The 24092-nt window shown below is 42.0% G+C and overlaps 2 protein-coding genes and 1 long non-coding RNA gene across 4 annotated transcripts; 2 read left to right on the forward strand and 1 right to left on the reverse strand.

Annotated features, from left to right (window-relative positions):
• Positions 1–11: 11 nt before the first annotated feature.
• LOC119293803 lies at positions 12–785 on the forward strand. The gene is made up of 2 exons (XR_005143219.1): positions 12–110; positions 197–785. It is a non-coding gene; the product is annotated as an uncharacterized LOC119293803 (long non-coding RNA).
• A 1149-nt stretch (positions 786–1934) lies between these two features.
• LOC119291152 (probable UDP-3-O-acyl-N-acetylglucosamine deacetylase 1, mitochondrial) lies at positions 1935–6711 on the reverse strand. The gene is made up of 7 exons (XM_037569866.1): positions 6552–6711; positions 6166–6465; positions 5843–6049; positions 5052–5150; positions 4221–4285; positions 3603–3747; positions 1935–2314 (listed from the first exon to the last, which is right to left on the reverse strand). Exons 1-7 carry the CDS (start codon positions 6621–6623, stop codon positions 2234–2236), a joined length of 969 nt encoding a protein of 322 aa, XP_037425763.1. The 5' UTR covers positions 6624–6711; the 3' UTR covers positions 1935–2233.
• Positions 6569–23890, forward strand: LOC119291151. 2 transcript variants are annotated; one of them, XM_037569863.1, is made up of 19 exons: positions 6570–6938; positions 7678–7764; positions 9826–10019; positions 10681–10785; positions 11614–11714; positions 12115–12193; positions 12987–12998; positions 13596–13661; positions 15511–15579; positions 15652–15708; positions 19748–19825; positions 20804–20901; positions 20980–21025; positions 21498–21625; positions 21779–21878; positions 22478–22546; positions 22637–22804; positions 23229–23285; positions 23446–23890. In XM_037569863.1, exons 1-19 carry the CDS (start codon positions 6794–6796, stop codon positions 23653–23655), a joined length of 1869 nt encoding a protein of 622 aa, XP_037425760.1. In that variant the 5' UTR covers positions 6570–6793; the 3' UTR covers positions 23656–23890. The 2 variants fall into 2 exon arrangements, with proteins under 2 accessions (XP_037425761.1, XP_037425760.1); XM_037569864.1 differs by lacking the exon at positions 12987–12998 and having other exon boundaries at positions 6569–6938.
• Positions 23891–24092: the final 202 nt, after the last annotated feature.

Genomic DNA, 24092 nt, shown 5'->3' on the forward strand with positions numbered 1-24092 from the left:
GCAGTGATGGAACATAGCGTACTTTCACCCTTTTTTCCAGATCGAGATGGTGGAGGCAGCCAGTGTCGTGGCCGAGCGCTGGGGAGCTTGTCGGTGTTTTGATGGAGAAGGTCGGCCGCCTCCTCTCCCCACCAAGTCTCTTTGGCCCATAGATCGAGTTCATGGTTGATAAGGAAGGTGTGGTCGATTTCACCAGGCTGGGTCCGAAGGTCCCGAAGTCCTATGGCATGAACTGGCCACGGCGCATCCGGCTGGATGCACTTGCTCAACACCTTTCCATCTCTGTACAATCAGGTAGATATTTTCTCACGTGCCAAATATTATTTTTAGGTTGCCAAATAGTAGTCTAGGAACTATAGAAAGTGGATTGCTGAGTTTGCCAAGCATAATAGCACACCTATTATCAGATGACCTGAAGAGTATATCAAGCAAAGATGCTTTCAGATTTATGCATGCCTATATTAGGTTCCTACTTGTGTGAAGATAACACTTTGCATCGGGCTTGTGAGCAACCGTAAGTTGTTTTGCATGTGATACTACTTGTGTGATTATTTTTACCTTCGGAAAATTTCCTTCTTATTATATATCATATGGAATTCTTCAACCAGAGGAGAGCAACTCAATGAGTTTGCATACATTCAGCCATCTATGTTGATGCAACTCAACTAACAAAGAGTATTTAAGAAAAGACTGCAGTTTGTAAAGCCAGTGGACAAATTAGTTCTGCACAGTCCGGCATTAGCGGCGTGCATGCAGTAATTCATCAATGTTGGGGGTCAGTGCTATGAACATCAAGCTTCACCTTTACCAGTGGCATTAATTTGTTGTTTTTGTTTTATATCAAATAATTTACCATTCTTCAGTTTTGCATATCATATTTTGGTTCTGAATTTGTATTTGGATATTTCTGCAACCTTATTTCTAACATGCCTTCAACTACTGTTTATCGCACAAAAAGTCGAAAAATATGGAATAGAGAACTATTACGGGTAATACGCATTGTTTTCTCATGCAGACTACAAATTCTCTGTAATTCACGTGGTTTTGGAATTTGTTTAATGTGCAAAATATGTACAAGGCTTGTGAGCGGCCATTTTTAGCCAAGTACTTGTATAAGTTCTCTTGTAACTTAGCTATCAGCTTATTACGAAAGGCTTTGAGGATTCTTAATCTAAACTAAATTTTTATACCTGTAGTATTCTTCTGTTATGATTTAATATTGCACCACGTTAGTCTTGCATCACGTTAGACCCTGGGGTTGTACTTGCTGCAAATGTTGTAGGAACTCAACGGTTGTACTTGCTGAAAATTTCAATTGATCAACATGGGAGTAGTGGTCTCATGATCTAAGACTAAGAGTAGATTTATTTATTCTGTTCTAATATGTTTAAGAGGGGGATGAGAAAGTTTCTGCTTAGGTTTGCGTTGCAAGTGAAAGCTTAGTTTAGTAGCAAGGTTATAACGTGTGTTGCACGTGCAAACTTACTAGTCACCACAAAAGCAACATCTCATCAGCTCCACACGTTTCGCTCCATCTTGCGTGGATCCGGGGCGCCAACCCGGCCGCCTCGTCAAGGAAGACAAGAACGACTCGGGCTCTTGCACAGGCTGACGAGACGCCGCCACATCGCCTGGAGCCACCGCCGCCACCTCGCGAGGGGGAGCGCCGCGCTTTCGGTCGGGTAGATCTCCATCACTCCATCACCCGACTGCCACCACCACGACCGCCGCGAGACAGCGAGTCGGCTGCTACCTCCGTAAAGGCACGACCCCATCGCCGTCGCTTTCGCGGCTTGGCATCCACACATCCTCGCGCCTTCGTAGTTATCCAGCCGAACAAAACCAAGGAACCTCCGGCGTGGCCAGCACGGGCTGGAGGACCACACGAGCTAGGCAGCTTTCTTTCTGCGTCCAGAATTCCAAGACTGGTACCGTACAAGATTCACTGAAATCGTGTTCAGGTACAACTATAACACATGGTGTACAAACATAATTCTTCGGATCAATCTCCCCAAAGCATGTGATAATGATACTGTATATGGCTCGTGAACTAAAGAAATCACTTGCCAAAGATGGAGGAGATGTACAGTACAACCGGTCCGACTGTCAGAGTGAGGGCGAGGCCATCAGATGGTTATTAGTACGGTATATGCTGAAATCTGCCGTCTTCCTGTCGAGCATCACTATCACCAACATATGAACAGTACCCGCTCCACATGCACACGCTTCAAGATCACCAAGCAAGCGTTCCTTGGTCCACACTGGTCTCCCCCGATAAATGGTGTAGGAAACTGGTGTGCAGGGCATGGCCAGCCTGTGACAAATCAGAGGAGAAATATCAAGTTCGGATGCCACAAACTAGTTTATTTACACAGCTCTAAGGGTAGCATAATAAACTGGATAACATAGGAACACGAAGCGAGGACAATACTCTACAAACCATTCTATCAGATAGATTATTCTTGTGCAGAAAGAAAAAAAAATCTAGCGGGAATATGCTGTGACCTAAGATAAACCCTATCGTCTCAGGGCGACATGTTCGGCACAGCACGTGAAAGCAAGAGGTTGTGATATGCCAAGAAACACAAAAAGCTGGTCTCTAGTTTAAGGTCACAATCAGGACAATGAGTGTTATTGCAACTGATGCTTCCTTTGGTTGAGCCTGTCACAATAGCGGAATAACCATACTTTTTACTCGGTAACTGATGCTTCCGTTCAGATCAACTGTAACTTTTTGCCTAACTTTGACTAGATCCCTGATCTACCACTGGCCAGGGATCATTATTCATAGTTTTCATTGTCATGAACTACATAGTTCTTATTGCCTACCACTACAAATGGTATTGGATGTTTACTTTATAAAGGGAGAACTTCACACAAAGCTAGAAAAGCCAAGCTAATGTGTGCTTGAGCAGCAACAGCCTTGTACAGTTGTGGTGGTGCTCCTGTTTTTTACTTTTTCTGTTCCTTTTGTTTGCTTTCATTTTCTTGCTTTTCTTTTTGGTTGCGGTTTGGTGACGTTTTGCGCCATTTCGACACTCTCTTCTAATACAAAATGACACATATGGGTGCGTGTTCAAGAAAAATAGGCAAGTGAACGTCATGATCACAAAATCAAGCCCTCCAAAAAAAATGACACATGAACTTACAAAAAATCTCATGAAAAATGACACATGAACTTACAAAATCAAGCCCTCCAAAAACAAGCCATGAAAAGATTATTTTTAATTCACCTAACAACAAAAGAATCTCAAGTATATTCTTGAAGTAGTCAGGAGATTTGATAAATGTTCAAGGTCTTCTTAATTACTCCCTCCGTAAAGAAATATAAGAGCGTTTAGAAGTAGTGATCTAAACGCTCTTATATTTCTTTACAGAGGGAGTACAAAATAAATTGAAAACGTGAGCTAGAGTAAATCAAGCCCACAGATGGACTGGATGGAAATCTAACCAGTGCTAAGCAAGCATACTCCAAATGATCATGGGCCACGAATAAGACAATTATAGTACCAGTGCAAAAGTGATGCGCTACGAACTTATAAGATGCAGTCGCCACATTATACAATAACAATGCTGTAGTCAATTGAAGTTAAAGAACGTACCTTGTAGGCAACTACATGAGCAATTGGAAAACCCTGGCTGCCATTCCGTGCAAGAAGTGAGAAGTCACCTATAAGATCTAAAATCTTGTGGCGGCAAGGTTCATCATCAAAACGAAGTGGTGGGTTAAGCCAACCACCAGACATACTGTCAATTGCCAAACAAGTATACCATTATCTGACTAAACTGACATGGGGATGGCCAATTACTACAATACCAATATAATGCATACACAGTACTTCTAATGTTATTTGACTGGATTAAAAAAAAGACGGGCACTTCTAGTGTTATTGTAAAGCTATATTATGTGAAGTATGAACTACGTAATCAGTTAAGCACCAACTAAATTAAGCTTATACTTAACTACACTTCTACAAAACCATTGAGCATGCATATTCTTAGAAAGCTCTGGCGACTAACCATGTTGATTACTTAATCATTCAGTTATTTCTCAATTAGATTTGACAAAAGAATTGTTAGTGCTGCAATTGAGTTATGGATGAAAAAAGTAGTCATATTTTTTTATTAAAGCCAGATCATTTATTCTTTCATGTAGGCATCATCAGATGTATTTATTAAAACAATGTCAACAATGAAACCACCAACATATTATTATTCACCTGCAAACCATAGCATTTTCCAGTGATCCTCCTTTTATAAGCCCGGCATCACGCATTTTTTCAACCTGACGAAGTTAGAATTGCAGATCGAAGAAGTGAGTGTCTGCACTCACATGTACTCCCTCCGTAAAGAAATATAAGAGTGTTTAGATCACTACTTTAGTGAAGAAGTGAGTAATTCATAAGAACGAGGCCAGAAAATTGCTGGGGAATGTAAGACATAGCCAGCAATTCTGCAAAATCCCCAACAGAAAGGATAAAACGCAGATTGTAGTACTAGAGGAAATGAAAGAAATACTTGAAATCCTTAGTTATGCAAGATTCATGACATTACTCATTAGTCAGGAAGGTGGAAACGAATATAAACTTTTAAAGTTATGCACCATGGAATCATGATAAAATACATGAGAAACAAACCATGTGCTAGGCAAGTTGCAATGCCATTATTATTGGAGAATTTTTTATGATACTCCCTCTATCCGGGTTTTTTAAGGCGGGCATGGGTTTTTATGTCTTCAATTTGACAAGCAAAACGTGCGTTATATGCCACTAAAAATATATCATTGGATTCGTCGTCGAATGAAGTTTCCAAACATATACTTTGGTGGCATGTTACACACATTTCGTTGGTCAAATTGGAAACCTAAAAGCCATGCCGACCTTACAAACCCGGATGGAGGGAGTATCATATATTTTGTATGAGAAAGACATTGATTTTTTCCCCTGTTAGTACCAGAGAATGAATGATATTGCCAGTATACAGTAAAAAGAGAGGAGAAAACAACAGTAATAATAGATTACATATGAACATCAGTTAATGTGTGCGCAAACCTCTTCAAAAATACAGAAAGTTCTTGCAGGAGCTATCTTGCTTGAGTATATATCAGCATCCAGGAAAGTATTGAACCATTGACAACCAATCGCTGGCGCCTACAATAGGATGCATAGTTTGCTCAAGTCCCTTGAAACATTTTTTGCACACTGTCAAAGCTTTTACTTAAAGAGTAGTAATAAAAACTAGGTAACATTCCTTTTGTTCATGTCCTTGCCAACAGGGGGCATTGGGGCAAGCATTTTATTAATGCAAATAAAAAATGAAGGTGCTTACATTTTTTCATAAATGTCTACTCCTGTGATGATCATCAAATCAATGATTATAAAAACGCAAGGATAATTTCAGCCTTATGCACAAAAACATTAAGCCTCACAGTCGATGTCCTGGCACACATTATCTGTATGAACAACTACTGTTCTATGCATCGGGAATGTGACAGGCTTCGAGCTCTCCCAACTTTGATTCCACCATGATTAAAACATGTGCAAAGTCCGCCAAACTAAAGACCCAATAACAACAATCTAATGGCCTCTACCAAATCACTACATATGAAAAGAAAGTCAAAGGCTAGCTTCAGGCAGTGCCGATCTGGCATCGATTTCATAGCAACAAAATACCATTCTATTCCCGGTAATGCACCTTTGTTACTTAGAATTTTCAATTCGAGAAGTGATACATCATACAATAAAAAATACAAACCAAATTGCATATCAACCAGATCGTTAACCCCCTACAATAATCACATTTCGTTGACTTAAAAAAAGGGGAGGGCATGAGACATACATACCTTTGGAAAATCAATTCCATAGGTGATGTGGATTTGCGAGGAAGGGAATGCAGCTACAAAGCAATCGTCCTTACGCAGGTAAACAGGCTCGTCGATCTTGGGTGCCAGTTTCTCCAACTTCTGTCCACCGATATCCTCGGCCGCACACAGACCTGCACCCCGAATGGCCTCCACCCACTCTTGCGCTGATCCATCAAGCAAAGGGATCTGTCATCGCTTAAGAACAAATTCACATGAATTGGAAATACATCGTAGATACTAGGAATCAGACATGAGCGTCTACTCGACTACTGTTAGCAGCATCCGGCGAGACTGGCACGCACCTCATCGCCGCCGCTGACCTCGACGCGGCAGTTGTCGACACCGAACGCCTCCATGGCCGAGAGCAGGTGCTCCACCGTGCGCACCCGCGCGCCGCCGCTCCCGCTCCGCAGCGTGGTGCAGAGCGGAGACTGTGGCTCGGCATTCCCCGCCTCCGCCGCCACCCTCGCCTCCTCCACGACGAAGTACCTCCCCTCGCCGGCGCGCGCAGGGAGCAGCCTGGCGGTGGCGCGCGCGCCCGAGTGGAGTCCCACGCCCGACCTGCTCACCGCCGCCGCGAGCGTCTGCTGCGCCCGGCCCGTCTGGTGGGAGGGGAGAAGGGGTTAGTCAAACAGCCAGTCAGCGCTCCAGGGTTTAGAGACAGACTCCTTCGCTGGCTCCCACTCACCGGCTTCCAGGAGAAGGCGGCGCGGGAGACGGATTTGAGACCTCGGCCGGCGGCGGCGGCGGCGGTGGACATCGCAGCGGCGGCGGCGGCGCGGAGGAGCGAGGGATCACAGTTTGACTAGCGAGAAGTATGGCCCGCGCGTGGGGCCCAAAAGGTTTCTCCTCTCTCCCAGTCCCAGAGCCCCTCACCGCATAACCCCCAGGCCAGAGACCAGGAGGCCCAGGGCTGCTCTCGAATAAACCATGTCCTCGCGGCTGCGGCTGCTCTCGCTCCTGCGGAGCGGCCGCCTCGCCCTCGCCCCCGCCCCGGCAGATCGCCTCGCCGGCGCGCCGCCTTCAAGGGGCCTCCGCCTACCCGCTGCGGCGGCCGCTGCTGCCTCCTCCTCAGGTGAGCGCTCCCCCCTGTGACCCTGTTCCGTGGTCTCGCGTTAACCCCCGCAGGAGGATCCCTGGGCCGTGTTTAGCAGGGAAATGGCTGTAGCGAGGCGGAGTAGTGTGATTTCAGCTGGTTTGAGCGGTTGGATCGTGCGATGCGCTCTGGGGTTGTAAAATTGAGTTGATTTAGTGGCAAAATATTGGGGGATGATGTTGCGTGCTTCCGATTGTTTCCATGGAGAGAAGAGGCGCACGACGGACTAAGAGTAGATTAGGGAGAACTGATGATGTCCCCCAAGGCCCCCATGCCCTTCGATGGCATGGGATCAGACTGGAATTGGAATGTGCAAGCTACAACCTTTGTGTAAATCTGAGTCTCCAGGGAGTTGTTCAGCTCTCACGGAATAATATGCAACACTAAAGCTTGGTTGATCCATGATACTCCCTCCGTCCCAAAATAAGTGTCTTGAGCTTAGTACAAATTTGTACTAGAGCTAGTACAAAGTTGAGACACTTATTTTGGGACGGAGGGAGTAGTAGCTATGCCCTTTGTTAGTGAACTGTTCTGGATTGAGTTATAATTTGTCCTGCTTCTATTGTTTCTAATGCAGAGCTATGCCCTTTGTTAGTGAACTGTTCTGGATTGAGTTATAATTTGTCCTGCTTCTATTGTTTCTAGTGCAGCCAAGAGTGACATTGCTCGTGTTTGCTTTCATGGTCATTTTGACAAAATGCATGATTTTCTTCCCCAGGTTCTGAATCTAATGATGGTAACTTCAGTTACTTTTCCAATCGACGGCTGGGTTTCAAGTTTGGCGCTATACTGATTGGACAAGCAGGTCTGGTCTCATGCATATGCACCATCCCCTTTTCATGCATTGCAGACTGCTTAGCTGTTGCTGAATTCATAAATTTTAGTACAAGACAATAGTTGGACTGAAAGTATTATTATATCACTTGCTACCAAGTGGGGTGCATGCAATTTCAGCATTTGGGTGAGGTGGAAGAGAAAAGTTGAGGGAGGGTTATCTTGTTACCAGATTTAGAAACACGCTAACTGTGCATGCCGACAAACAAGCAAATGGTATAGCGATAAACTTCTGGACATGCACAACAAACATGCTAATGTTTCTAAAAGTACATTTCTGGAGCCCACTCTCTTCCAACACACATGCAACAACCGATAACTTTCTAGGTTCTTAGACACGAGTTTAGGAAACAATGGACTGGACAGCTTGTTTCTTTTGATGATTTCAGGCATTCTTTCATCCATGTTTACAAGCTAAGTTACAAACGCAATGACCTGCACATTTCACACATGACGAAACAATTACTTACTACTTACTACAGTTTATTTCTGATAAATACAAACATCACAGTCCTATGAGTGAAAACATAGAGGATACGGCACCAAGTAGCAATAGAACTTTCACTTTTATCAGAATAAGTGGATGCCAACATTGGTTGTTGGATAAAAAAAAGCCTTCTCATTCCCAATGCAGTTATGAGGTAAGGGGCTCCCGCACTTACAAATTAGATCCCTTGCCCTTCCACTAATATTTTTGGTTTTTTAAACTAAGAAAAAATAACTAAACTAGCTAAATATACTAAGCTACCAAAAGCAAGAAATTAGAAGCTCCAGCGGTTGCTTCCCCAGTAACGGTGCCAAAAAAACTTTCATGTGCACATGTATTGTTGGTATTGCTTATTCGATGAGAAAGAATGCCAAATCCATAAGGAAGTGTTGATTGATTTTGTTTTGTTCCACAGCTGATATCTCACAAAGCCAGCAAGCGGTGAAAGTGGAAATTCATAACTATTCTTCCTCAACTAGTTGCAAGCTTCCAGATCAAAAGAAGAACTAACAAGAGCTAAAGCAAACACTAGAAAGCTAAAACTGAAAGTACTATAATTAATTCTGCGTTTGGCATTGCGGTGGATTCTCATAATCCTGTTTGGCCCACCCGCTTTTCCCTAATTCTAGTGTTACTTTTATGGCTAATTTTCCACAGCAGATTATAAAATATAAGCGCAGCACTGCAAAGTTCAGCAACCGCGGACTGAGCCTAAAACAGGATCCGGAACAAGCAAGAAAAACTATTAAATTAATGCAACTAGGTTCATTGCTCTTCCACTATTCCAGCAATCTCTCTTCCACATATTGGTGTTGAAAACCCCGTGGGGGAGATCAATAGTTAGCGTGTTTAGTTCCTGTTTTGCTTTGCTGAAAACTTGTAATTAAGGTCCATTGACCTCCACTGTTCCAGCAATTCCCCTCTTCAGATATTGGTGCTGAAAAACCCAGAAAAAAAATCAATAGTTACTGTTTTCAGTTCATGTTTTACTTAGTTGGAAAATCCTCCCCTTTACAGCCGGTGTCTGTCAGCACTTCACCATACACTAACGGCCCCTCAAACTCACTGGCTCCTTCGGTGTACAACCGACAGTCCCGTAGGGACCTTCATCCATCGGTCAGTCACACACTAGTGTCCAATTAAGCCAGAGATGTCAGAACTCAGAACCAGGCTCTAGTACCAACTGTAGGAATATAGGATTGTAAAGGCATCCACATCCGCAAAAGCTACCTTGCTAACATAGGGGACTGCCCCACTTCTAATTTAATTATATTTATAGCAAATGTGTTCAATTAGGTTTGTTGCCTTTCAGCAACCAACGTGGCTACATTGAAAATAACCAATGTGGGGAACTTCCAAAAGCCTCACAAGTCCTCCCATTATTTTCCCAACTTCAGTCTTCAATACTCCAGAGTTGATCCACAGCAACTTAATAGAATTCCCACTCTAAAGCTTTGAAGCTCTATTATAATTTTACTTTTCAAAATTTAATGAAGGAAAACTCATATTTGATATCGTGTGATCCTAACCTCGCTCTTGTTACAGCTTTTTTTCTTAGCCTGAGCGACGGCTCTGTATTGGCTCAGGATGACTCAGTTGCTCCAGCAGCTACAATGAGTAAGCAAGCTGATGCTATTGTTACTGGTCTACGTCGGATTGAAGATGGTTCAGTGATCTCAAATGAACACACGATCAAATGGAGAATCTTCACGGATAAAGCAAAAGCTTTTTTCATAAAAGCAAGTACCTCTTGTACTTAGCTTCATCTAGCCCACCTTTTGGCATTATCTTTCTTATAAAAAAATTACTACCTATAGTTCCACACTTTGTTCCAGCATGATCCTTTTTTTAATATGTGTTATCTAAATTTGATGCAAAACTCGATCACGATCATCTTGATATATCATAACCTAGAGAGGATAACTTTGGTGTGTTGCCACATGATGCTAACTGTTCGGTCCACACAGTTTGGCCACCTGCTACAACTCTTTCTATGGGCAAAAGCCCTTTAGTTTCCTAATTAATCTTGTGAAACTGGAAGGTTTAGCTTGTCATTAAACTACACTGTTTTTATGTTCGTATGCTGAAACTTAATAGTAATTTGTCATGATATTTTGGATTGCTATTGCTTGAACGCTTGAGTGTAGCAACTTCCATAAGTACATATTCTAAAACTTGCTTGAGTCAGTAAACCATGGGACTGCTGAACATTTGCATTAATTATGATCATTTGGACCATATGCCATGTGCATCACAAGTTTCTAATACCATAATGTTCCTTGGAGTATGACTGTACGTAAGGAGAAAAGGAGGGGCCCATCTTTAGTACTCCTACTCTGCGTTCGACCTTTGAAGTACAGTTATTGTTATCCTATTATATGTATTTATCTCCTTTTTTAGGGAAAACTAGATGAAGCTGAAAGGTTCTTCAAGGCAGCCCTACATCAAGCTAAAGAAGGATTTGGACTGAGAGATCCACATGCTGCATCGGCACTAAAAAACTTGGTAATTGTCACCTCTGACTATGAACTGGAGACTGAAGTAACATTCTGTTTTCCTCTCTAATGAACGGAACTCTTGCACTCCATAAGCTTTATGAGTTTTATGACCTGTTTGAGTTCATAGCCAAAATGCCAAACATAACCACACTTTGTCACACTCTAAGATGGGCAAGTTTGACCGATTTAGGTATGGGATTTAGTTTGTAGTCACGCGTTAGGAAAGATTAATTTTCTGACAGATGGGTCTTGTGTGTCATGGACTAAAAAGGTGTGGCAAGATTCTCTTAGTGATGCTAAAGTGCACTCAGATTTTATTGACCTAACTTAACGTGAGTTTGGCAAGAAGTATGTGGCAAAGTTTAACTGCATATAAGGCTGTATACCACATAAGCCCTCTGGAGGTGGGGTACTGACAACTTAACACTATGTAGGATATGGCCACGATTGAATCAACTAGTTTTTATGCTTTAGAATTAAAATACTTGGGTGTATCAATATTAGATTGCATGCACTGTATTTTTAGGGTCCAATCTTTCTACCAAGTGAATATCCATTGCACCAGTAACCAGCCAAGATCCCTCAACCAAACAACTTTAAATGACCCGAATTCTTGGCATCAGTGCATCATGTACTGAATTCATTATGTATCATTACATTCTCCCCAGTATGTTAAATTGTACGGGTTGCATTTAACACACCAGCAGTCGATGGTTTCCATGTAAGAATTTAAAAGGCCAGGCTACGTCCTGTCTTGTGGTGGCTTTCATAAACCTCTCAGTACTGCTCTTGCCTGAACAGACATTCCTCTTGTTCTCTGTTTTCAATATTGCAGGCGGAGTTTTATGTGTTAAGAAAAGAGTTTGAGAAAGCTGAACCGTTATTTCTGGAAGCAATTGAAATCTTGGAGCAATCATTTGGACCTGATGATATACGGTACTGTAAGTTTTAGATTAAGATTTTTTGTTCAGTAACTTCTGATTCGGTTCATTTTGTAAAAGGAATGAACATAAGGTTATATCTCAAGGGCAAAAGGCTAGTTTTTAGGGTTAAATTGGAGCGGATAGAAAGGGATGCATAGGTGACATGATATTTGTTTCCATTACATGGTGCATGTTATGCATCCCTGCCTGCTTGGTGTGTACTGTTGTTGATGAGCGGCAGAATGGTGTACACTTCCGCCTTTGTAATAGCAGAGAACTTAATATTATATGCTGATCACTCTGTGTTTGCATGGTTGATCACACTTGTCGATGCTTATGAAGTTCCATCTAAATTCCCTACTTTGGTGAATTACCTTGTTCTGCATAAAACATGTTATACATACCTCTTGTAGGGTTGGAAGAGCTTTGCGTAATCTTGGACAACACTATCATATTCAGAACAGGTTTGATCAAGCTCAGACATGTTATGAGGTACCTGTTGTTACCTCATGAATCTTTTCGAGTTCAATTTTCAAATTTTTTGTAATTGTGTTATGCTATACAGTTTGAAAAGTGTTGAAGTGATTAATAAAGTCAGGTGGTTGGCCTAAAAGAAGCGTTTGAGTGAAATGTCATATAATAGCTCAATAGAACTCTCCCCTACTGTTCTGGGGAAAAAATGTAACAGCTAGCAGGCAATAGTTTGTACGGCTTGAATATATCAGAACAGAACCACTATCTGTTGCTTACCCTTAATATGTAGTTCATTTATCTTGCTGAGATCAATCGTGGAGCCGTTTACTCGTTTATCTTTGCAAACCTGAATAATTTGCACAATCTGATTCTAACTTGCATATTTTATGAACGTTTCCCAGAGCCTGCAAAATCGAACATAGGAATCAAATGTCCCCTTAAAGAAACATACCATCATTATATACCATAGAGTTCTTACATAGCATCCACAACACTGCAGAAGTTCTCATGTGAATACTCATTTGTGTTGTATGAAAGCATTAGCACGGCGGCCATTTTCTATCTTGCTGTTAATGTGATTCATTGATTTAAGCATCTCTGCTTATTTGAGTTGCTCGTCGTCTGCTCATGCGCAACAAAAATATTAAAGAGGCTGCTTGTGGAATAGAAACTTTGAAAGGAAAAAAAGAAAATTTTGCCATTGTGATTTTCATATGATTATTGACTCAGTTTTCTATGATTTATGCATGTTTTCTTCAGCTCAAACTTGCTTCTTATATCATTTTCTATTTCTATTGTTTCTTTTTTTCAGCGTGCTTTGAAGGTAATACTAAATTCTTGAACCTCCTTTCTCTTTGCATGTTTGAAATTATTATTTTCAGCGTGCTTTGAAGGTAATACTAAATTCTTGAACCTCCTTTCTCTTTGCATGTTTGAAGGTAATTCTTGAACCTCCTTTCTCTATGCCACTGAGATACTTCATATTAACAACATCCAAGTTAAGCAGTACACACTAGTTTATCTGGCGTGCACATCGTTCTGCTGTTGGCACGTAAGGAGACTAAATGATAGGCCATCAGGAAAATATATAATTATTTGTGTCATGACCCGTTGGACAAAGCACTAAAAAAATGTATGCATGTTAATCGATGATAACATGAACAACTCTTGCAACTCACTGTTGAAGCCAGCATGAGCAAGTATTAGTAGATCGTGTTTATGAGTAAAAAGCTTTAGTCATAGTATTCTGCTGACTGTTGTTTTATTTGTTTTCTTTTAATCATCAAATATTTGTGAGTGGTGCATATCAGTTACGTATCACTATATGTGTGTTCACTTTTGTACAGAAAATAATACTATTGACTAATTTTTCGGATATTTTTTTGTAGTTCTAACGCTCATTGGTTTAACTCTGGTGTAGATACAAGGAAGTGTTGTGGGGCCTGGTCACCCAGATTATGCAAATACAATGTACCTTCTAGCCAGGGTACAAGTACAACTGCTCTGTTGCTGTATAAGTACTGTTATGTACTGTATTCTCTTATTGTTTTCTAGAGACATCTCTCTCAAAGGGCAGGATCTGCCTTTCTTTAATAAGAATAGAATTGCACAATTAATTAAGGGAAAATCAGATACAACGAGTACACGTCTATGCTAACCTAGGTCCTGAACCCCACAGGCCAACAAAACGACGTATATTGTTTGCTAAAGATATTTATTTCCTTTCTAGGCACTGGGCCAGATACAACACGCACACACCTAGCTAAACTAGGCCCTGAGCCTCACAAGTTTTTTTCTTACCTGGAACCTTGCCGATTCAGTTAACCATGTGGTCCAATCAAATCGTTGGCCACCTCATGGGATGTCTGGAGCCTGACCTGGCCGCATCTAGGGAGGGTTCTAGGACCAGCTTAGCACCAAATGTTGCCGTGGAATGTGCAGCTTTATTACAGTCTCTGGAACAATAACTACATGAAATCAATATAAAGTTAAGCGAAGAATGGAATTGATCTCACAGAACATGGCTCTAATGACGCTCAGGCCATTTTCACTGAGGGAAGAGGAAAGGAAATATGTATCGTTTAAGCATATCTGACACTGACACTGTTTGGTGGAAACTATGTAAAGTTCATGGATATTAATTATTATCTAATGGTCATGCTAATTGAAAACTGCATCCGGCCTAAAAACATGTTACTTGATTAATGAGTAAAGATGTTAATTCGAGAGATTCACCTGATAAATCAGCCGGTAAGACATAATCAAGAGAAATATATATCAAGTTTAGCAATAGATCAAGTTGCTTTGCTCATAACAAAGAGGACCCTCTATGAGGAACTAATTAAGCAAAATAAATCAGTCTTATCTCAGTCTCCTACTTCCTCTAGTCTCTCCTGCCCTTTAGGTCCGGCTGCCATCAAGGCTCCCTTCCGCCTCTTGTGATTCATGCTACTATCCTACCGTGCAACATTCCTTTTGCAATATTAATTAATTGCCTCATACAGTTACTGGTTCTGGAACAGTTAGGAGCTTGCAGCTGCCTCCACAGTTGTGCCTCCTTGCTTTCAAACCTCCGTTATTACAGTTCGTGTGTCAGGAGTCGAGAAGTGTAGCCTAACACAGGGCATCCTACCATATGAAAATAGCAGGAGCATTTGTTTCAGCATTTGCTCCCTTTGTTGGTGCACATCCTCCAGTTCTTTCTGTCCAAAAAAAATATTTTCTATTTGAACTTGTGAAATGTATGATGTCTTGAGAAAGATTGGATTAGAGTGCCTTCTGAGAGCACGTGAGAAAACCCCCTGCCTAATGGGCTTGTATGAGTCTTTTTAGACTCTTTCCTCTTAATATAATGATGTGCAGCTCTCCTGTGCGTTTGAGAGAGAGAGGGAGAAAATGATGCGCAGCTCTCCTGCGCGTTCAGGGAAAAAAAGTACGTGAGAAAACACGGCTTCAAAGCTGTTGGTCAGTTTGAAATAAAACCCAGTGTCTTCACATGTGTGGCTGTATGGATCATATATAGTTCATGATTTGTCGATTTCCTGCAAGGCAGTAGTGATGTGTTTCTCTCTCTGAGAATCTAACTGTTATATCACCATGAAGCTCATATGGTTGTGTGTGCTCTGCTGCATAGAACTGTATTTTATTCTTGCATGAAGTGTTTTCATATATATAATCTTCTTGAGCTCACTCTAAACTGTGTTTTCTTGAGATTTCCCTCCTTTTCGTCGGTTCCCTTAACTTAAATAGATGGATTTACCAGGGAAATGCCTTCTAAAACATACTCCTATTGTGTATGTCACAAAAGCTAAACCTATTGTTTTGTCTATTCTTAGGTGCTAAGTCAACAAAGAAAAAGAAAAGATGCAGAAGCTCTTTTCCGAGAATCCATTAGGATACTTGAGGTATGCTTACCATTTCAGAGTAGATTTAATCTTTTTTTGGCATGAAAGGGGGCTTAATGAGGATTAAAATAGGAAGCTGGACTTGGCGAATCCCCTGCTTGCTTACAAAGAATGATGTTTCACTCTACGGTAAGCACCTCTCATATTTCCTGCCTCTCAATAACCACTGCACTTTCTGAACTTGTGCATAGGGGTTTCAACTGTGTTCATGTTCACAAATGGAATATGCAGTGATGCTTTTTAGTGTTCAAAAACATGGCATGTATGCCACAAAGTTGCATATTGAAAACATAAAATACATTTGACAACCATGCAACAACATGGTGATTAAACCCTTGTACTCCCAAGCATTAGACCAGTGTCTCTAAAATTTAGTTCACTCATTTAGCGAGGCATCCTTTCAAGGTTCATGGATTCCTTTAATACAGTATCCAGCATGGTTCTGTACAATCAGTTAGAGCATCTCTAGCAGATCCCGCAAACCGGGCCATCCGCTAAAATAACCGCCGGTTTGTGGGATCCATCTTGTATCCCCGGTCCGAGCATATCAGCCAAATCGGGCCGTCCTGGAATTTTTTTTGTGGGATCCCGCATCCGCGAGCCCATTTCCTCCATATGTGCGGGAATCCACCCAATTTTGCCGGATCCCCTTTCGGTTGGCGCGAAGCACTTACGCCGGCTTTCGTTTCCCGCCTCCCGCCCCAATGCCGCTGCCTATCCGTCCTCTGACCTCGCCATCCAGCCTCGCAGAGCAAGAATTCAGCCGGATGGAGCCACCGCCGCCACCGCCGCCGGTCCGTCTGCCCGGGCCTCCACGACTCCAACTTCTGCCGCCGCCGCCCTCAAGAGGAAGCGCCAAGGGAGCCATCTCGTTCAAAGCGGCGCAGGAGCATCACCCCTGCTTCGGTTCCACGCGCCCCGCCCAAGAGGAAGAAGACCGCCTCGACCAGCCCCGCCAATGCGCGGGCGAAGCCTCCGAGGAAGAAGGCAATCGCGTCAAGGGGTCGGGCTCCTCCTCCGCCTCCGGCCGACCGCGGCATCCACATTGACGGCGATGCCGCCGGCCACGCCTACGACGTGTTCAATGAAACGTCCGGGAGGTAAAAAAATATTTTGCTTGCTTTGCTCCTGTCATCGTTTTTCGGCCTTCCGAAACAATTGCTTGAGCTTTGGCCGTCAATTTTTGTAGCCAAAATGTGCCCTACACATATACGGAGATGTTGGCCGAGAGCATGGTGAATTTGAGTGCCCCTCTTGGTGATTTTGATGCATCATATGTTGAGGTCGACGCGGAGGTGCACGGTGAGAATGAAGATGATGATGATGTGCAAGAGATCCTAGAGGCCGACTATGATGCTAGGTTGGGGAGGACTGGCAACTACATGGAGACGAAGGATGTATGCTTAGTTAAAGCATGGGAAAGCATCTCTCTTGCCTCCCTCACCGGCAAGGATCAAACATATGGCAACTATTGGCAAAGAATTGAAGACAAAGTTCATCAAATGATGCCATTCCCATCCGGTCGGAGCTTGAAAGGCCTTCAAGGCCGTTGGAACACCATCAACAAAGCTTGCTCCCATTGGTTCGGATGCTTGGAGCAAGTGCGGAATGCACCACCAAGTGGTGTCACTATTGATGATTATGTGAGCATTTCTTCATCTTCAAGTCCCTAGCAGTGTGCATAGGACGATTATGAGCTCATACTTGTCTCAATGTTTGTGTTTAGGATCGCATCACCAACGAGTACTACAACCAAATCCCGGCCTCCAATGTCCGGTAATTCAATCGTCAATATTGTTGGAAATGGCTCCGAGATAATGAGAAGTGGAGGGTGAGGGACAAGGGATCCCCTTAAAAGAGGCATCAAAGTGGAGGTTGAAGATGATGATGATAGTGATGATGCACCAAGAGGAGGAAGAAACAAGGGCAAACCGGATGGAAACAAGGAGAAAGCAAGAGTCAAGAGGAATTCCGAGGCAATCACTTTGAGGGATCAAATTGGTGAGATGGCGAAGATGAAGGAGGATATGCTAGCCAAGCATTGGGATGCAAAAGTTGCCATGGCCGAAAGAAAGAGAAGCACAAAGAGGAGAAATGGGAAAAGAGGTGTGCCTTCGAGGAGCGCAAGCTCATCCTAGAGGAGCAAAGGAGGAAGGACGAGAGGACCGCCGAGGAGGACCGGTTCATGATGATGAATCCGGAGGGCATGGATGCAATGGCAAGAGAATTTTGGGAGATGAAAAGAATGGAGATCATGCTCCGGAGGAAGATGGAGCTCCAAAATCTTATGACCGGTGGTGGTGTTGGGTTTGGATGGGGCTTTTCTTTCGGCAATGGTGGTGGTGGCCTCGACATGGGTGGCGGAGGTGGCTTCAGCATGGTTGGTGGTGCTTCGGCAAGCCAAGTGAATGGTGGTGATGGTGGTCGTGCTCAATCTCCGGTCCAAGTGAATGGTGGTGATGGTGGTGCTCACTCTCCGGTTCAAGTTCGTGAAGATGGAGGTGCTCACTCTCCGGTTCAAGTTTGTGAAGATGGTGATGCGAGCTCTTCGGTCAATGTGGATGGTGGCGATGGAGGTGTTAGGGGCGGTGTTGGTGGCAACGTTCTTCGCAACAATGAGAATATTGCTTGATTGATCAATGTCGTTTGAGCATCTTTTGTCTTGTTTTATCGCGCATTCATGAACCTAAACTTGATACCTCGTTTGTTGCACATGATTTTGGATGTGATGAACTAGTATGATGATCAACTAGTGATGTATATATATGATGATGAACTTGTTATTGTATTTGCGGGACGGCAAGCCCTCCTGCACGGAATAGATCCCGCAAACGCGTCCCGCAGAACATTTGCGGGACGGGTTTACGGGAACTGTTCCGCCGGAGGGCTCGCCGTCCCGTAAATAATTTTTGCGGGAGCCCTCAAACGACTTTCACGTCCCGGCCATTTGCGGGGTCTGCTAGAGATGCTCTTAGACGGATATTATAGGGTTGAGGACAGAGAATGGAAAGACTAGATGACGCGTAAAAGTATCCCCAAAAATTTATATGCTAAATTTTGTTCAGATCCCTAATTATTTGTTTAAAATACGCTAGGCTGGGCAGGGGGCTGCAGGTTACATCGGCATGTCTTGGTCGCCAATCTGAGGAGAGCATGACCCACCTACTGATAGGTTGCCCTTTCTCCTGCACCTTAGGGCATGAGGTGGTCTTGTGGATCCACGGCGCGACCTCCAGTTGTTGTGATATGGTGGCATCAGGTCATCCTCTCCACCCCATCAGCGGTGCGGAAAGGCACGTAGTCGGTTGCCCTTTTTAGGGCTTCTCCCAGCGATGCCTAGCACTAAGAAGTGTGGCATTGTAATTTAGGGTGTTGCCACTTTTAGGGCTTGTACAGAGCTTGTTCTCTATCGTGCAAGACTTCTGCATTTTTTCTCGAAAAAGAAAAATATAATAGGGCAAACAACGGACTGCAGCAATTGTATTCAACGGTTTGTTTCATTTCTGTATACTGCTTACAGGAAATTAGTTTAGACACAAACCATGTAGTGTATGTAGAAATTGTGGTGTGTATAATCCATTCTGAGTTGAATACTAATTAGACAAAAATCGCAGGAGTCTGTTCCTAACATGAAAGTTAACACGTCAGGTCTTGCACACTGTGTCTGTTTTTTAGTGTTAAGGAGACAGTGAAATAAAGTTACGGATCTAACATACTCCCTTGAAAATCAATTTCATCATTTTCAGCACTGATTGACAATTGGCATCAAATTTACACTAAAATTATTAAATTGTTACATCAGAACCATTTGCTAAGTAAAAGGCTAAGAATGGTTATAACTTGAAGTTGTGCCATAGATTATTCGTACTTCATCGTGGTCTAGGTTGCTGATCAGTCCTTTTAAGTTCCTAGCAATGACTGCATCTCTTTTTTCTCTTATTCTATGCCCTACACTGTTTTTTTTAGTAGAACTGTAGGGGAGAGCCCTACAGTATGAGTAGGAACGTAAGTTTGCATCATGAGGACTTGAACCCAGGTGGTAGGATTGTACATCCACTCCCCCAACCAAGTGTTACCAGTTTGTGATTTTTTGATCGTAATTTGTGATTTTACTTTGTTCTTGAGTGCATTTTTTGTGGCTTCATACTCATGTTACCAGTTTTTCCAGGAGCTGATGAATCTGAAACAACTGGATGAAGCTGAAAATTTGCGAAGGAAGATATTACGTATTATGGAGCTTTCGAAGGTATGCACATGTAGCTGTAATCCTACAATGTTTCTTCAGTAGTCTGTCGTACGAAATCAGGCATGAAGATAATGTGGGCCTTAAATTGGTGCTTTAGTTGGTCACACTGATTTTTTGTGAAGTTCTGCATTAACTTTGCCCGAAACACAAGTCGTGTTTAGTTGTTTGTTTATTCAAGGTTGAGTGGGGTGGCAAGGAAGGACAATGTATCACTACATACGCATTCAAGCGCGTTGAAGCACATATCACTATTGCTCTTGCCTCTTCTTACTCCCTCCATTCCAAAATAATTAAAGTTATAGGTTTGTCCTAAGTCAAACTAGCTTAAGTTTGACCAACTTATATAGAAAAATGTGCTAGGATCTACATAACCAAATACACATATGCGAAAATATAGTTCATAGAGAATCTTGTGGGACTAATTAGGTGCTCTAATGTCAATATATTTTTCTATAGACTTGGTCAGACTTAAACAAGTTTGACTTAGGACAAACCCAGAACTTCAATTATTTTGGAATGGAGGTAGTACGTAGACCAGATGTGCAAATTTAGCGAAATAGCATCACGGTGATCCTAAATGTGCAAATTTATGAAATATCAAGAGCTTCAGCTTTGTCCTACTCATTATGTATAACAGTGGATTTAACATGCCAACATAGCTAGGGGGGAAATACCAGTGCATTCACAGTGATCCTTGACATTTCAACGGGCTGAAATTCTACCAGAAAATAGCATACAATGATTCTTGACCGTTCGACAACATCTCAAGTAGTAGAAAGTCTGAAATGGTTTTGATGTGACATACTTTGTGAAACTCTAGTCCAATTGGCAGTCCATACTATTTTCTGATAAAGCATATAGGAAACGAAATAAAAGCTGATTGAAAACAGAAAAGGAGGTGACAGGCACTCTTGACCAGAGCCTGTCACATCATCCCTACGTAAACTACTGAAAATTATCTGTGGAACTGTTTGCTAGGGATGGGATTCGTTGGGTACTACAGCCGCAGCCGTACAATTAAGTGTCACTCTTGTAACCCTAGGGAAGCTGAGGGAATCAGAAGAATTATTGCAAAGGTAAAAAGGTTACTTTTAGGTTCTTTGGCCAGTTTTAAAGTTTTCTTACTTACAGGTTCAATGATTTACGATGTTTAGATGCCTTGCAGTCAGAAAAAAGATTCTATCTGAAGACCATATTCAGGTTTGCCATTGCCTTATAATATTTGGCTTTTGAGCTGATTTTCAATTTATGGTAGAAAGTCATCTTGTGTTACCAGATGAAAGCATTGTGGCCAGTTGTCTCAAATGGTCATAGTTGGTAGTATATCACAACCTCCGTTACTTGGAACCTCCGCCTTCTTAAAATTATTTATCTTACAATACCTTTGTGAAGTTTTTTAAGAACATGTAAACAGGTGTTTGAATCCTTTGTTACACATGATATTTGTATATGGGATGACTGATTCGGCCCATATGGCCCTTCTAGGATGACTTGGCTCATGTGGCCTAATACTCTCTCTGCTGTGGTTAGAAGCATAGAACCTGATGGTAATACCAGCCACCTTGCTGGAGCCAGTCTGGGACTGGCTTCTGAAACATTAACACAAATTTGTTAAACAGTCACATACTATTAGTGGTTAATAACCTGTTGTATGCTTGTCTCATTGTTACAGGTAGCAAGTATATTGGTACACTTGGCAAGGCTAAGTTTGCTTAGAATTATTAGTGATATCAAAGTGAACAATGACCTATGTAGATCTCACCTTGTGAGGGGAAAAAGACTTGTCAATGATTCGATAAGGTATTCCTTTTAGCTCCATATTTTTACACGTTTTCGGTTCCTAATCTCCATAGTTCCATTCGGCACATCAAAACTAAAAAGATGCCTAGATACTAAGTGCAGTAGTGTAGTAAATTGTTTGAATCTTTGTGAATCTATGTTTCGTCATGGTAGGATAGCGGAAAAAATACTGAATCCTTCGAGGGAAGATCAGAAAAAACCGAAGAATGCCTTTCCTATCGAATTGGAGCGGATTGCGGCAACAGGAATACTTGTATGTTTCCCACCCACCCACAAAGGGATTTATCTTCCAGTTATATGTTCATGATGTCCAACCCTTGTCCATTCTTACATTTTTCTTCCCCTGCTTTTGTGGTCATTTAGTTTTCTCTCCACTGATTAAGAATCCAATAGAGTTGCAACTCTCAGGATTCCATGGCTTGTGTTTTTACATAAACAATTGGTGCATTAAATTTCGTGTTTGTCATGGTTACCATAAAGCTTCCTTTTAACATCACCATGCCTTCACATTTCTCCTGTTTTTTGCATGCCGCAATGTGACTCTTATCATATTCCCTTTCTATTTAGGTCCTTCTCTTGAGTCATGTCAGCATAGACAAGCATGCACCCGAATACTTTTCAACCCCATTTTCCAATGAAGACATAACACAAACGCCTAGTATTATATCCGAAATTGTTTACATAAGAATTATCTCCCGGCATCCTTGAATCCATTTGTAACCCGATACGGCAGAGTTGTAGCTAGGATTGTGAAACGTTGGAATTTTATTTACTTAAATGGTGTTAGTTTCTTCTCAACCAGGTAGATGTGTGAATGCCATGTTTTTTCTATTGATGATACTGTTGTTGTAGTTGGAAGCACTTGAAATTGTTGGACTTCTTGACTCTGGAAGAATGGCAATACAAGCATGGGCACCAGCGGTACTTTTCCTGTGCTTCATTTATACGTTTGGCAATTATTGTTTACATCATCTTTTTTGTTTGCTTCTAACAAAACAGTGTTCACTCTAGAACTCGGTACTCTTGCTAAGGCTTCCTCGGGAACATATGAAGCATGGATACTTCAAGATTGATGTTGTGCGCATACCAGACAAATGCTGGCTATTCATATGGCCAGCAAAATATCGCATAAGTCTTCGATATACCACGTTACGAATCCATTTTAATAAATTTGAGAAGGTCCGATACACCACTGTTGTATGTTGAATTTACTTAATCATGTAATAATTACGTTTTATCAACTTGACTGCTTATATACAGTTTCTTCATTTAGCTTTTGTTGTAGTAATGCATGTTGCTTTATTCATATAATTCCTACTTCGTTCTCAGTGGGTCAATGGGATGAGACTTATTATTGCTCTAGAATTTATAAAGTTTATGCGTTTTATTTTAAAAATTCGGTCACTAATTGTAATGGTCTCGTTCAGTTTATTATTTTATGGTATATGCATGGCAAAATTTTGTTTTGCTGTTCTAAGTTACAAATCCCACACTTAAAACTGTGTCAAATGACAAGGATACTTGACCAACTTCCTTCCGTGTTACGGTATTCATGCCTAATTTACCTTTGGTGTCTTAGCTGACTTGGATCTCTCTGTTTCAGTTTGATTATGAACATTTTGAACAAGCTCTGCGCAGGTGGGTTTCACTTTACAATGAGGTATGTGTTGGGTCCTTGGACTGTGAATTTCATTTATTTATTTTTCGAACCATGCAGGAGAGCGTCGGTTTCATATTTGTGACACTGGATGAGGATGATATGCAGTCAGCGCAGACTACAGAACTAAATAACCATTTTAACACGATATTTACTGTTGCAGCCTCGTACACGAAACATAGTCTCCAACGCCCTCAGGCCGCACTACATGAAATGCTGGAGGACCCTCGTCGGTGCTGCTCGGCACGCTCCTTTCATGGATGCACCACATTTGCAAGATTTGCTGGCTGAGTCGCAGCAAATAATGAAGGAATTGGGAGGAGAGAACAATATGATGACGGGCAGTGTGGATTTTGGTGATTCAGAGGAATAACCATGTCAGACTCAGTAATTGTCGGCAAGTGGACAAAACGTTGGCAGATACATGTAGTTACATAGTCTACCCAAGATCGCTTCATGATTTTTTGGATTTCCTGTGCAAAATGAGTGCTTGCCTTTTGTCTTATCTTTCACAACTCTTTTGGGTAGAATATCAAAAGATTAATTACTGTACTGTTCAGAGTATCCAAATGCTAACGACTCTTTTGGATGTTCAGAGTATCAGAATATCAGCGTTTCAGTTTCAAATTTGGAACCCAATAGTGTCGAGCCCTCTGACCCTACAACCAAATTTTCAGAATTGAAAAAATAGTGTGCGTTTTTAACAAATTTGCATCCCTCCCAAAACAGTTGCGTTGATTTGCAAAAAGAATAGGGGTTCCACGTGTAGCCTGTATGCAGCACATGTGATATATGACCAACAAGTTTTCA

Source organism: Triticum dicoccoides, chromosome 4B, assembly GCF_002162155.2.
Source record: "Triticum dicoccoides isolate Atlit2015 ecotype Zavitan chromosome 4B, WEW_v2.0, whole genome shotgun sequence".
NCBI classification, from domain to species: Eukaryota; Viridiplantae; Streptophyta; class Magnoliopsida; order Poales; family Poaceae; genus Triticum; species Triticum dicoccoides.

Bases quoted from the DNA above. Each gene is read 5' to 3' on its own strand.
- LOC119291152 (XM_037569866.1), bottom strand. From the start codon at position 6,623: ATGTCCACCGCCGCCGCCGCCGCCGGCCGAGGTCTCAAATCCGTCTCC. The intron at 6,050-6,165 runs GTGCGTGCCAGT...AAGCGATGACAG, and splicing joins AGGTCAGCGGCGGCGATGAG to ATCCCTTTGCTTGATGGATC. The intron at 2,315-3,602 runs GTACGTTCTTTA...GATTTGTCACAG, and splicing joins CTCATGTAGTTGCCTACAAG to GCTGGCCATGCCCTGCACAC.
- LOC119291151 (XM_037569863.1), top strand. From the start codon at position 6,794: ATGTCCTCGCGGCTGCGGCTGCTCTCGCTCCTGCGGAGCGGCCGCCTC. The intron at 15,580-15,651 runs GTATGCTTACCA...GGATTAAAATAG, and splicing joins AATCCATTAGGATACTTGAG to GAAGCTGGACTTGGCGAATC. The intron at 23,286-23,445 runs GTATGTGTTGGG...TTACTGTTGCAG, and splicing joins GGGTTTCACTTTACAATGAG to CCTCGTACACGAAACATAGT.